This window comes from Pleurodeles waltl, chromosome 3_1, assembly GCF_031143425.1.
Source record: "Pleurodeles waltl isolate 20211129_DDA chromosome 3_1, aPleWal1.hap1.20221129, whole genome shotgun sequence".
In the NCBI taxonomy this organism is placed as follows: domain Eukaryota; kingdom Metazoa; phylum Chordata; class Amphibia; order Caudata; family Salamandridae; genus Pleurodeles; species Pleurodeles waltl.
In genome coordinates this window covers 23,805,198-23,818,480 of record NC_090440.1, presented here as the reverse complement: position 1 = coordinate 23,818,480, position 13,283 = coordinate 23,805,198, and the positions used below count along the sequence as shown (strand labels likewise).

Genomic DNA, 13,283 nt, shown 5'->3' with positions numbered 1-13,283 from the left:
CTAGACGTCCCCGGTGAGTCAGGCACAGGTCCTGCGTTGTACCAGGCTGCACAGCTCTAGGCCATTGCTAGACGTCCCCGTTGAGTCAGGCACAAGTCCTGTGTTGTACCAGGCTACAGAGCTCTAGGCCATTGCTAATGTCCCTGGTGCGTCAGACACAAGTCCTGTGTTGTACCAGGCTGCAGAGCTCTAGGCCATTGCTAGACACCCCTGGTGAGTCAGGCACAGGTCCTGAACTGCAGAGCTCTAGGCCATTGCTAGGCATCCCCGTTGAGTCAGGCACAAGTCCTGTGTTGTACCAGGCTACAGAGCTCTAGGCCATTGCTAGGCATCCCCGTTGAGTCAGGCACAAGTCCTGTTCTACAGAACTCTAGTCCATTACGAGAGGCCCCTCAGGCATCCACCACTACCCCCTCAGTTGCTAGATACCAGAAAAGTATGAGCAGAATAGACCTCTTTAAAGGTTTCCTTTTTGGGTCTGGCGTTAGCCAGTCTTTTGTTGTTAATAAAAATGTGCATACTATACATAGTTACAGGGTATTTCACCCAGCCCTCTTCATTCATTGGTCTGCTGTAGTGTCATTCACATTTTGCTGCCACCCACCACAGCATATAGCATTGGGCACAGGGTCAGACCTCTTCAGCCATTGGCTGGCCTGATGGTGAGAGACGGCACTTTGCTCCTGCACAATGTGCATATCAGCTCATTAAGTAGTCACTGCATTCATAAAAGGCTTCAAGTGTCTGGATTAAGCAGGCACTGTGTAAAAATTGTTTGCAATTATGAAATTACCTGAGCAGTTTGCAAGCAGTTTGCAGTGAGTAGAGCTCTTGTGCACGCTTTAGAATAACTAGCTTCTGAGAGATGTGTGACCATGTCGAAGGGGTCACCTGGCGGAAATGTTGTGGAGGGAGTTTGACTGGACAGTTGAGATGAACAGAGCTCTTGTGGTAAGACTTCAACTAGCATAGCTATTGTTGAGAAGAGGAAGAAGCAGAGGTCTCCCTGAGGGCCTTGCTGTGAGCATTAATGTTTTTGTGGAATCTAAACTGAGCAGAGTTCTTGTTAAGGGAATTGGGGTAAGCAGAGATCTTATGGAATGAGTGTAGCTGAGCAGTGACCTTACTGAAGTTGTTGGGACCGGCAAAGGTCCCTTTGATCGAGCTGGCATGCCCATGAGCAGAGATATTTGAGGCAGCTGGACTGACCAGAAACCTCGTTGAGGGAGAGGGAACAAGGATTTGGTTGAAGGTGGTCTTGGGACAAGCAGGGATCTTGGTGTCAGGATCTGGATGAGCAGACATCTTCTTGCAGTGTGGAGCTGTAGCAAAGACGTTACAAAGGTAGACATCTTGTTGAGGGAGAGGTTACGAGAAGAGATTTTATCGAAGGTGTTGTTAGGACAAGCAGAAATCTAGTTGTCGGAGTCTGGAGGAGCAGACATCTTGTTGTGGTGGTAAGATGTAGCAAAGAGACAACAAAGGTAGGCACCTCATTGAGGGAGCATGTATAAGAAGAGATTTGGTCGGAGGTGTTGGGACGGGCCCAGATCTACGTATCGGAATCTGGCTGAGTAGACATCTTGTGGTACAGAGATGTAGCAAATAGGTAACAAAGGTAGACACTTCATCGACGGAGATGGCACGAGAAGAGTTTGGTCAAAGATGGAAGAACGAGCCAGCATCCGGGGGGTGGAGTCTGGATGTGCAGACATCTTGTTGTGCTGTAGAGATGTAGCAAAGAGGTAACAAAGGTAGACAACCTCGTTACGGGAGAGGGCACGAGAAGAGATTTGGTCAAAGGTGTTGGTGCGAGCAGGGATCTAGTTCCACTTGCAGAGGTGTGGAGATGTAGCCAAGAAGTAACAAAGGTAGACCTCAGGTGATGTGGACTGAGAGAGCTAGGCCTGGGGTGAAGATGGCAGCCCATAACGAGAGAGGTGGTACCAGGGAAGGCAGCGGAGAAGATGAGAATGGAGATTGCTCCCTGGCACAATGCGCCTGTGACTAGTGACAACTCTTCCTTCTTCTTTTCTGCAGGACACACTGAACAACAACTCCCTGGGAAAAAAGAACAGCTGGCAGGAGCGGGTGTCACGATCCTCGTCGCCACTCAAGACGGGTGAGCTGGCCCTAAGTGGCATCTCTGTACCATGGGTAGCAGCCTGGAGGAATCACACTGTCCTCTCCTTAAATGTAAAGATTAATTAAATATACACTTAAAAGTGTTCTTAAGAATACCAGACAATCACATGTGACGTGCTATACAAGTCTTGGAGGCTGGACCCTGTGTTTTGCTATTCTATTTGCTTCCTTCTATTGTATAATTATTCACACATGATATTGTTGGGATAATTTTATGACATTATCATATGCCCAGATGTGGGACTCTGGTTTCTACCCTGTATCCTTTTCATGTGTGCATCATTTTTTAACTCTTCTAAAAATCTTTAAATTAAAGAGTATGTTGTGAGACGCTCTTTGCTGAGGAGCATGGCCAAATCTTAAAACTATAAGTCGTAACCCACAGCACTCTTGCAAACAAAATCACAGCCACAAACCTCAAAACCGCACTAAAAGACACCGAGAGCCAGTTTGGGCTCCTACAAATAACACTCAGAGTCCATAAAAGCCCTTCTAACAAAACATCGAGCTGTTGTGACGGCCACAAACAGCCACCACAGCTCACATGCCCACAAGATTCCTACAAACGTCCCTTGGGTCGCTCATTCTCTTACATAGCACCCAAGACATGGGACGACCTCCCTCAACACATCAGAGCCTGTTCCTCACTTTGTCAGTTTCAGAAGAAACTGAAAACTTTGCTCTTCGTATAGGCATCTTGGGACCACAAAACTATATACATGCCGAAGTGCCTGGATACCCTCTCTGGTGTTTAGTGCACTATACAAATCAATACAACCTAACATATGATCCAGGTGCAGGACCCCAATGAACACCAAAATCACAGCCCCTAGGGCAGATAGCAAAAAGGCCATTGGACCCCTACAAGCAGCTCTCATTGGACCCCCAAAAACGTACCCTCAAAGAATCAAGAAGAATCCTATCAAGTACAAGTAAAGCATATGCTGTACTCCTAGAAGAGAGCCCTCCACTGGTACCCAATGGAGTCACCTCTTCCTCTCTCCTATAAAGCATTCTGGTGCTCAGAGCCTGGAGTCATAAGCCATGCATATGTGGGACTCAGTAGAATAAATACAAATCAGCACTCACATGTTCCACGTCCCCATCAGCCGCCTCCATGTACTGCACCAATGGCCCATGAGACCCCCAGAACCAGCACCCTAGCACAATGCGCTCTCACATTGAGCATTCTGAACACAGAACCAACCATCGAAAAAACACTCATTGCACAGAGATCCCTATAAAATACTTAAGCAACAGAGAGTATCCACAGTGCCTTCATCCCCCTGAATCCCAGCAAATCCCTATGAACAAGGCACCAAGCCTGTGGTTTGTCTACTTTTCTTGTTTTCACACAAGGCTTCCCCTCTCATGGCTAATTCTTGCATTCCCCAACTCTGAGGGATGAACCTCGTCAACACTCCAAGTAAAGTAGTCCACCGACCTCTAGTTCTGTATTTTTGTGACTTGTCCGAAGGAGAGTTTGAGGAATATGCCTACAAAGCAGGAGAAATCATATAGGATAGAGGTGGCTTAATTAGTGAGTTAATTTGTTTTCTTGTCTCTTTTTAGGGGAACAGTCCTCGCCTCACGAACACATTTGCCTGAGTGATGAAGGAAACATCCGGAGCAACGCAACTTCCACCAAAGACCGGGGTACATCCACGGACAGCCCCTGCCGCCGTAGTGCAGCTACACAGAGCACTGTAGCCACAGCCAATGCAACTTCCAGAGCCCCTGAGAAGCACCAAGCGCCCGTCCGGCCACCTCACCAAGCGTACCACCAACCACACCACACCCAGCAGCAGCCACACCACCATCCTGGTGTCAGCTGTCCCACCAGGGGGACTGAAGCCCATCGTGACCGCATACGATACCAAGCCGATGTCCGGCTTGAGGCCACAGAAGAAATCTACCTAACACCAGTGCAAAAGAACTCTGACCCACTTGAGCTGGACCGACGCTTCCCATCCCAATCTAGTGAGAACCGCATGTCCACCAGCTCGGACATTGACACCTCGAACTATCAGTCCATGCCAGGGAAACCCAACTCTTCCATCAGCGAGGAGGATGAGGTGCTGGACTACCTGTCCTCGCCGGAAAAGGGGCAGGTGGTCAAGGCATCTTGCAATGGTGGCCATGGGCACCGCTCCTCCTACAGCACTCAGCGGGCATCGGTCAGCTCTGATACTAGTGCCCTGTCCTATGACTCTGTTAAGTACACTCTTGTGGTGGATGAGAATGTCCAGTTGGAGCTGGTCAGTTTGAAACAATGCTACACAGGTTACAGTGATGAGAGCGACTCTGGCACAGTCTATGACAACTGCGTCTCCTCGCCTTACGAGTCGGCCATTGGCGAGGAGTATGAGGAGGATGTGCTGAAGAGGGACTCAGTCTGTCCGTCAGAGGATTCCTCCCCTGAGGCCGACATCCCCTTCTCCAAGAAGTTCCTAAATGTCTTCATGAGTGGACGGTCGCGTTCATCCAGTGAGTTACTGTCTGCCAGGGCGATGGGGCAGGGGGATGTGGGAGGGTTCGATGTATGGGACAATAACGTATTTCACAAACAGCCTCCCCAATCACACATGTGCCTCTGAGTGTTTGGTTTCCCTGGCCTCGTGCCTGATAGACCAGAGACTATAGAAAGATTTTGATGCACCATTCATGGTGGTGTACAAGATGTCTCAGACAACCCAACACCAGATTTAGCAATTCCATCAAACTATAGATCATCTTAGTTAACAGTACAGGCAACTCAGAATATCCCATAGGTCTGTGATCTCACTGGGTGATTTAATATTTGGTTCTGTTTTCAAATAGAATGTGGTTTCCTTGTCATTGCTGTTTCAAGGTGAATGTTGGCCAGACATTTGTAAGCACTCCGGTGGCACAGCTGCCCTTTTTCTGGACGCGGCTGTCACTTTCTTTTGGTCACAAGAGCCATGACACTGGCCTTTCCTTCGCTGCTGAAGACAGCTCTGCTAGGATGGTGGTCTCGCTCTACCTCCAACAGTAAGGCTCATATTTACGGGCTTTTGGCGTGGTGCAACGCAGAAAGTCACCTGCTACTGCGTGAAAGGGAAAGGGCAGGAATGCGCCATATCTATGGCATATGATGCATTCCTGTCCTTTCTCACTGCGCTGATGCCATTTTGGCAGCCCAGCACCAATGCAGGTGCCCTTGCACCATGGTTCAGGGGTGTCTGCGTAGCATGCAGGATTGTTTTCATGGTGGAGGCGGCACCTTCCTGCATACCAAACAATCCTGGGAGGCTTTTTCCTCTTTCTGTTTGTGCTGCGTAAGTTTTTGCCGCATCCTCAAGTTTACAGGCTCTTGTAAATCTGGGGCAGCATCAAAATCCATGGATGCTGCTTGGGAACACCCACTGCAACGCCCATGGAACGCCTCCCTGGTATAGAGTAAGGCAACGCAGCGATTTGCTGTGCTTTGCCTTACTCCGTATCTATGAGGCCATTCGAATACACGCAAAGTGGCTTTGCTTGGCCTTATAGAAATTATTTCAAGGTTTGCACCATCATTGTGTTACAAAAAGTGGTGCAACAGCGGCACAAGGGGCTTGTAAATATACCCCATAATGTTGTGTGGCCGTGTTGGGCCAAGTGTGGAGGATCAGAAGAAGCAGAGGACACCAGGCACTGGAGGTCCTGTGGATTCAGACTGCCCTGGCTTCAACACTAGTGGCTGATGCTGTGGGTGTGCTGCTGACTTGTCCATTTGTGCCTCAGGCGGTGTACTGTCACTGATTCTTTTGCTCACTGTCATGACCCAGAACAGGTCTCACTCTGTAGGCCACGTTGTGCCAGCCATCCAGGTCTATGCAGACCGATTCCTGCCCATTCACTGGTACAGCCTGAAAAGCTGCTACTTAAAGTTTACAAAGGTAAGCATGCTGGGGTGGACATCGATCTGAGTCTTAGACTCCCCTTCATACTACAGCACTACCTCTAAAGCAAGAAGTGCACCATGCAGGCAGATGTCAACCCACTGAGGTAGCTGCAGTCAGTAGGTAACCAGCATACCTGTCTTTGCACTCTGACGCTGCAGGGTTGCAAACATTTGGTGGTTCATGGCAAGAGTGTCCAAGATCAGAATGTTAATGGCCTCTCAAAGTGGAATATCTTTAAAGACAAGGACTTTTGTAGAGACCTGCAGATGCTTCCTACTTTTCTGTCCTTGGTGTTGGTGGTGCAGAGGGAGGGGCAAGCAAGGGGACAGGAGCTGTGGACATACTTGGTTCCACCTTCACTTAAATGCATGTTTTTTTTAGGGTACAAAAGCATGTCTGTAGGGAGTCCTTAAGAGCAGGCATCATCTGGCCAACTAGCAGGTGCTTTGCAAACACTCCCTCCCTCACAGATCTCTTGAGGGTATTGTACAGGAGATAGGGATACCCAGTGTACTGATCCGGACTGCTCCACAGTACTCTTGTGCCAAGTCGTTGTATGACACAACCAAGCATGCCTTAACAATGCGGTCGGAACCACGACCTCGTCTTTCCCACACATGCCTTTACCACGCATGCCTCTACAACTAATTTTGAGGTAAAAATATGCTTAATAAAGGAATATGTGAAAACGACATGCATGGTTGTGTTATACAACCCCCCCTCTTAACCTTAAAAACTACCCCAACGCCCTGAGGCCCAGAACTACCCCCAAACCTAAACACTAAAATACCCCGAGACCCCCCACCCGCCCTGAGCTCTAAAACCTTCCCCCACCCCAATACCTAAACTACCCCACCCACCCTTAGCCCTAAAAAATAAACTACCCAACCTCCCAACCCAGCCCCTAAAAAATAAACTACTCAACACCCCCATCTGCCCTAAAACCTTCCCCACCCCTAATAACTAAACTACCCCCACCCCCCATGCAAAAAAAGCCCTAAAAACTAAACTACCCCGACCCCCCAGCCCCACCCCTAAAAAATAAATCACCTCAACACCCTCTACCCGCTCTGAGCCCTAAAACCTTCACCCAACCCTAATAACTGAACTACCCCGATAAGCCCTAAAAAATAAACTACCCGACCCCCCAACCTACCCCTAAAAAATAAACTACCCCAACCCCCCAAGCCACCCAAAGCCTTAAATCCACCCCACTGCAAAAAACTACCCCCAAACCTGCCCCAGCCCCACCTACCTCGCCACGTCCTCTCCCAATCCTTTTTCCTCTCCTCTCCGCCCTTCCTTAAACCTTCCCCACCCCTAAAAAACAAACTACCAAAACAGCCCCTACCTGCCCTGAGCCCTAAAACCTTCCCCCACCCCTAATAACTACACTACTCCGACCCCCCACCCACCCTAAGCCCTAAAAAATAAACTATGCCCCTAAAAAATAAACTAGTAGACCCCCCCATCCACCCTTAGCCCTAAACCCCCCCACCACTAAAAACTACCCCCAACCCTGCCCCACTTACCTCACCGCATCCTCTCCCTATCCTTCCTCCTCTCTTAGTGGCTTGCCGTACCCCAGGGGTGCAGCATGAGTTCAGGAGCTAAAGAAAGGCCCTAGTGCTAGGCAGACCTCTTACTCCAGGCAAGGGCTGTGAGTGGGGCACCAAAGGTAGTCTGCAGCACCATGTCTCTCCTGGAATGTTCCTAACTGTGCATCAGGGATGTAGGAGGTGGTATGTGAGTCATGAAAGGACTCATACGGAAGGATGGTGGACAGGGGAAGCAGTGTGGTTTGACGTTCTATCGTGCTGTGAGTTGGGACAGATTGTCTTAAGTTGGCCACATGTTTTAGATTTCAATGGCTGATGGGTCAAGGACACAAATCATAGTGTGAGCAAGCCTTCAGCTCAGTCAGTGTTAAAGTTAACTGTGTGACGGATCTAAATAGAGGAGGCATGACAGTGTTTTACCATTATATTGAAGTTTAAATATCAGTCTGTGCTTACAATCACTCCCAAAATTGGTGACCAATGTATCGTTAAGGTACATATATCTGGAGTTAAGAATTGTGCACCTACACTTCCCTGTGTATGCATATCCTGTTGACGTTGGGAGTCAATATTGTGAAAGGTAAAGGTCGATATTCTTCACCTCGATTTCGTGACATTCACCCAGATAATGCTACAGTGACCCACTAGGGCCTGGTGTGAGTAGTCCTGATTTTTAGAGTTATCTTCCGTTGATTATTCACTGCGTACTTTATCATTTCAGGGGCATATTTACGGGGATTTGGCGTAAGGCAGCACAACAAGGCGCCTTGCTCCGCTGCCCTACGCCAAAGTGAAAAGGCTGGAAAGCACCGTAATTATACAATACATGGTGCAAGGTGCATTCCTGTGCTTTCCCCTTGCGCTGGTGCCGTTTTGGCGGCCTAGCACCAACTCCTTTGCATGCAGGATTGCTTTTATGCAAGGCGGGGCCATCCCAGAGTGCAGCACACATGGAAAGAGGAAAACACGAGGAGAAATACAGATATTTCTCCTCATTACGCTTCCCCTGAGGAGGCGGACAGTTGTGACTTACAGATCCTTGTAAATCTGGGAATGCGTCAAAACCCATGGGTGTTGCATATGAAAACCCACCGCAACACCCATGGAATGCCCCCGACGCAGTGTAAGGCAATGCCATCGGATTGCCATGCAGGCTGGCTTTGTGTGGCCTCGTAGATACGGGTCTGCACTCTGTGCCGCCGCTGCGTCATAAAAAGTGACGCACCGGCGGTGCAAGGGGCTTCTAAATAAGCCCCTGGGTCTGTAATATTCCGTACCTAGTACTTTGCACTATGACTGCTCTCATGCATTTCAAAAGAGTGTTCAGCCTGACAGCTGACCCTATGAGAGCTGATCTCCGTATCACATGACGCATCCCATGACGGCCGCGAGCTTGTGTTTTGCATTTAGATAGAATGTGGTTTTAGTGTTATTGGGACATCATCTAACAGAATCCGTGGGTGAGGGGAAGATGAGTTTTCTTTCCTCAGGAGGTCCATGGTTGCGGCCCCAGCACACTTCGAGATAGGACATTTTCTTCACTGCATAACTGGGCTGCTGCGTGTGATATAAAACCCGGCGCCTCATTTAATAGGAAATCACGCAGTGCAGTGCAGTGCAGCATGTCACCTTGCTGCGCTGCACAGCATCACAGGGAAAGGGCAGTAATGCACTGTATTAAAGGCATGCAGTGCATTCCTGACTTTTCCCTCTGCACTGGCGCACAGCGCGTGCATCCTGGTGTCATGGTGCAAGGGTGCCTGCGTTGCATGCAGGATTGTTTTTCTGCTCGAAGGGACACCTTCCTGCACAAAAACAATCCTAGGAGGCATATTCCTCTTTCTACCTGTGCTGCAAAATGCAGCACACATAGAAAGAGGAAGAAACGAGGAGAAATATACTTCTCCTCATTATGATTTTGCCGCATCCCAAGTCTTACAAGTTCTTGGAAATCTGGGGATGCATTAAAATCCATGGGAGTTACGTGGGAACACGCATGCAACACCCATAGAATGCCTTCCCAGGGCAGAGTTAATGCAGCGATTTACCATGCATTCGTTACTGCAGATGTTTGGTGCCACGCAAAGTGGTTTTGCGTGGCTTCAACAAGCTGACTTAAGGTTTTTATCGCTCTTGCACCACGTTGCGTGGAACAAAAATTATGTTGTGTGGCACAAACCTGTCACACAATGCAGCACAGGACCCAAAGTTGCTACATTACATGGGAAGGAGAGCACAGGAAAGCATCATATATCCATAGATGTTGCACCATCCTGCTTTCTCCCTAGTGCCTGTGCACAATCAGCCTGCCAAACGCCACATAGACACTTTTGCACCATTGGGCAAATGTGTCCGCATAAGTCGAGCATATGTTTTGTACTGGAAGGATACCCTGCCAGTACAAAATACTATGCTTAGGCAAACTCTAAAACTTGTCCTACTTTGGATGTGTGAAATGCAGCACACATGCAAAATTTGAATTGTTAGGAGAAATAAAAGCATTTCTCTTTTTTAATGCCTGGTGTCAAGTGGCATTTGCTAGTAGATAGGATTTTGCGTAGCATACAATGGGTAGTTGAACGGAACTCCCATGTACCACCTATAAAACGCCCCCTTGACGCAGAGGAACGCAAAGCAGCACTTCACTCGGGTTTGCGTCACTTTTTGCGCTGGTTTGTAAATCACAAACAGGATTTTGGGTTAGGTCAAAATAATGCAACACCGACATAAAACCTTTGTAAATCTTATTTTATTCCCTCCTCAAACATCTGTAAACTGTTCCTAGTTGCTTTCGCTGCATAGCTGAAGAAGAAACCACTGTCTAAAATAAGGCTAGATCCAGGCCTCTGCCATTCACATTCATCATCAAACCAGGGATCCAGAATTCCTCTAGTGCTAGTCCTTATGTATGATCATACTATCAAAAGTATGAAATACTGGAATTGCATCCTCTCATCTCATGTCATGCTTCCATCCTGGAACTATGGTCCACCTAGAGTCTTACAAACATAGTTCACTCCTTGATCCACCCACTAACAACCCTCCTTGGCCAGTCGGACATAAGGCGCTGAATCCTGCACCATAAGCAGCCATCTCTTCTTCTGCTGAAGATGTCTCTTTCACTACAAGGCCTATCTACTAAGGATTTTCACTGTGTGCAGAGTTGACCTGCCCTGAGCATGGTATCAGTCGGCAGCCAGCAATGTCCACCAGACACCTTTGCTCTGCCTACCTAGCACTCTCACGCACACCCCGCATTTAACAAAGCCACAACGGAGGTCGCTCCTTCTCCTACATGGCCGCCAAAGCCAGGAACCACCTACCCCTCCACCTTCAAACAGCACCCTCCCTGATTTAATTAAAAAAGGGACTCAAAACCTGGCCTATGACTGAGACCAGCAGAACCTCAGCACACGGATACCCTCTGGGCTGAAGAGCAGTGCTTTATAAATAGATAAACAAACAGATTGATTGATTGAAAAGAGAAGTAGGTCCAATTCTTAAATTTACAGGTCATTCTTTGTCATTAGCACATACTAGTCCACGGTCCGTGTGTAACATCTGTGGCTCTCATCCTCTCCTGCACATTTGGAACGAGTGTGTGATCTTTCTTGTCCAGAAATGTAGCTAAGATAGCTCAGAGATGAACTCTTATTATGGAGATGTACGCATGAGCTGATGATCACGAGTTTAATTCCCATCAGGTTCACTCTTTACTGCATCAGAAGTTGATAGAATGAGTAGCATTGATGCAGGTAGCAGTAAACAGGTCTGAGAGCACCAAGATGGTCTACGGCAGGCGTCTCCAATGAGCAGCTCCTGAGCTACCAGTAGCGCTCCAGCAACCTGCAAGTAGATCTCCCGTGTGCAGCTCCGCCTGCTACTATAGAAGCTTTTGCTTGGTTAAATTATAAATGTCATTAAAAAGAATGTATTCAAGACGGAAATGTGTATATTTTCAGAACTCATAAGCTGATGTTTCGAGAGCAATGGTTGAATTTTCAAAATGCACTTAAAACTATTATTTGAGTTGGAGAGATGAATTACTGATATTACTTTGGCGCCAGGTGGATTGCAGCTATAGCTTTCAAGCAACACCTATATATGGAGATTTTCAAATTGTAAAAGTATTTTTTACTTTATTGCTGGAAACCCTGCCTAATGTACTGATGTGATCTCTGCTGACAATCTTGGATGGGGTGGTCACTATTGAACATAAGTAGCTCTTGTGTTGTTGATGATCACAAATGGAATGTGGTTACTGGTCAGTCTAGGGATTATGTGACAAGGCACACAACACTATAGAATGGATTTGCCTGAGCACGTGGTCTGTGATGTTGACTTGTGTCCGGCATTGGTATAGATTAACAAATGTACCAGGGTTAGATAGGATTCTTGTCCACAGTCTGCGTGAGCAGGTAGTCTGTGTACAACATGGGGTTGGATTGATGATCACACAAAGGTCGGACATGTTGTTGATGTTCACGACTGGGATGTGATTGTCAGATATCCTTGTAATGGAACTCAAGGTCAAGGTGCAATCTGGGATAGACCTGTTTCCCATACCACGGATGAGCATGAAGTCTGTGTAGACCACTGGATAGAACTAATTACCATAATGGGGATGAGCATGGGATCTGTGTACACCATCGGATAAACCTGATTGCCATGCTGAGGATGGGCATGGGGTCTGTGTATACCATCAGATAAACCTGGTTGCCATGCTGAGGATGGGCATGGGATCTGTGTACACCATCGGATAAACCTGGTTGCCATGCTGAGGATGGGCATGGGATCTGTGTACACCATCAGATAAACCTGGTTTCCATGCTGAAGATGAGCATGGGGTCTGTGTATGCCATCGGATAAACCTGGTTGCCATACTATGAATGAGCATGGGGTCTGTGTATGCCATCGGATAAACCTGGTTGCCATACTATGAATGAGCATGGGGTCTGTGTATGCCATCGGATAAACCTGGTTGCCATACTAGGGATGAGCATGGGGTCTGTGTAGATCACTGGATAGAACTGCTTGCCTTAATGTGGAGGAGCATGGGGTCTGTGTATGCATTGGATAAACCTGGTTGCCATGCTGGGGATGATCATGGAGTCTGTGTACAGCATCGGATAGACCTGGTTGCCATGCTGGGGATGAGCATGGGGTCTGTGTACACCATCTGATAAACCTGGTTGCCATGCTGGGGGTGAGCATGGGGTCTGTGTACACCACTGGATAGAACTGCTTGCCTTAATGTGGAGGAGCATGGGGTTTGTGTACACCACTGAATAAGATTTTTCAACATACTATTGATGAGAGTGTATGATGGATACGCCCTTTCAGGAGTTTGCTGAGCATGTCATTAATGACTTGTTGGCTTTTCACTGCTGCACACTAGGAAAGAGCTTTAGAGTAACAAAGGGCCATGGAATAGAGCTTATAAGCATGTCATAAGCTTATAAGCATGTCATAAGCAATACACCATTAGAAGGCTTTGTCTGCGGTTTAGTTACATCATTTTTCTGTTTTTTCAATTTATTTTTTACTGCAGGTGTAATTGCACTACATACATTCGTTTGGACTCCAATCATATCTTTAACATATCCTTTTGCAATAAAATAATCAGCCTTCTTACATTTCACTTATGTGTACAGAAAAGAAAAAAAGAACC

General features: G+C 47.6%; 1 protein-coding gene across 6 annotated transcripts in view; it reads left to right on the top strand.

The window, feature by feature from the left end:
* MAPK8IP1 (mitogen-activated protein kinase 8 interacting protein 1) overlaps positions 1–13,283 on the top strand; it is a 298,023-nt gene that overhangs the window by 210,012 nt on the left and 74,728 nt on the right. For all 6 annotated transcript variants that reach the window (XM_069221748.1, XM_069221749.1, XM_069221747.1 and 3 more), the window contains 2 exons: positions 2,041–2,122; positions 3,718–4,632. In XM_069221748.1, coding sequence (XP_069077849.1) covers positions 2,041–2,122; positions 3,718–4,632 — 997 coding nt within the window. The remainder of the gene's footprint in view (positions 1–2,040; positions 2,123–3,717; positions 4,633–13,283) is intronic.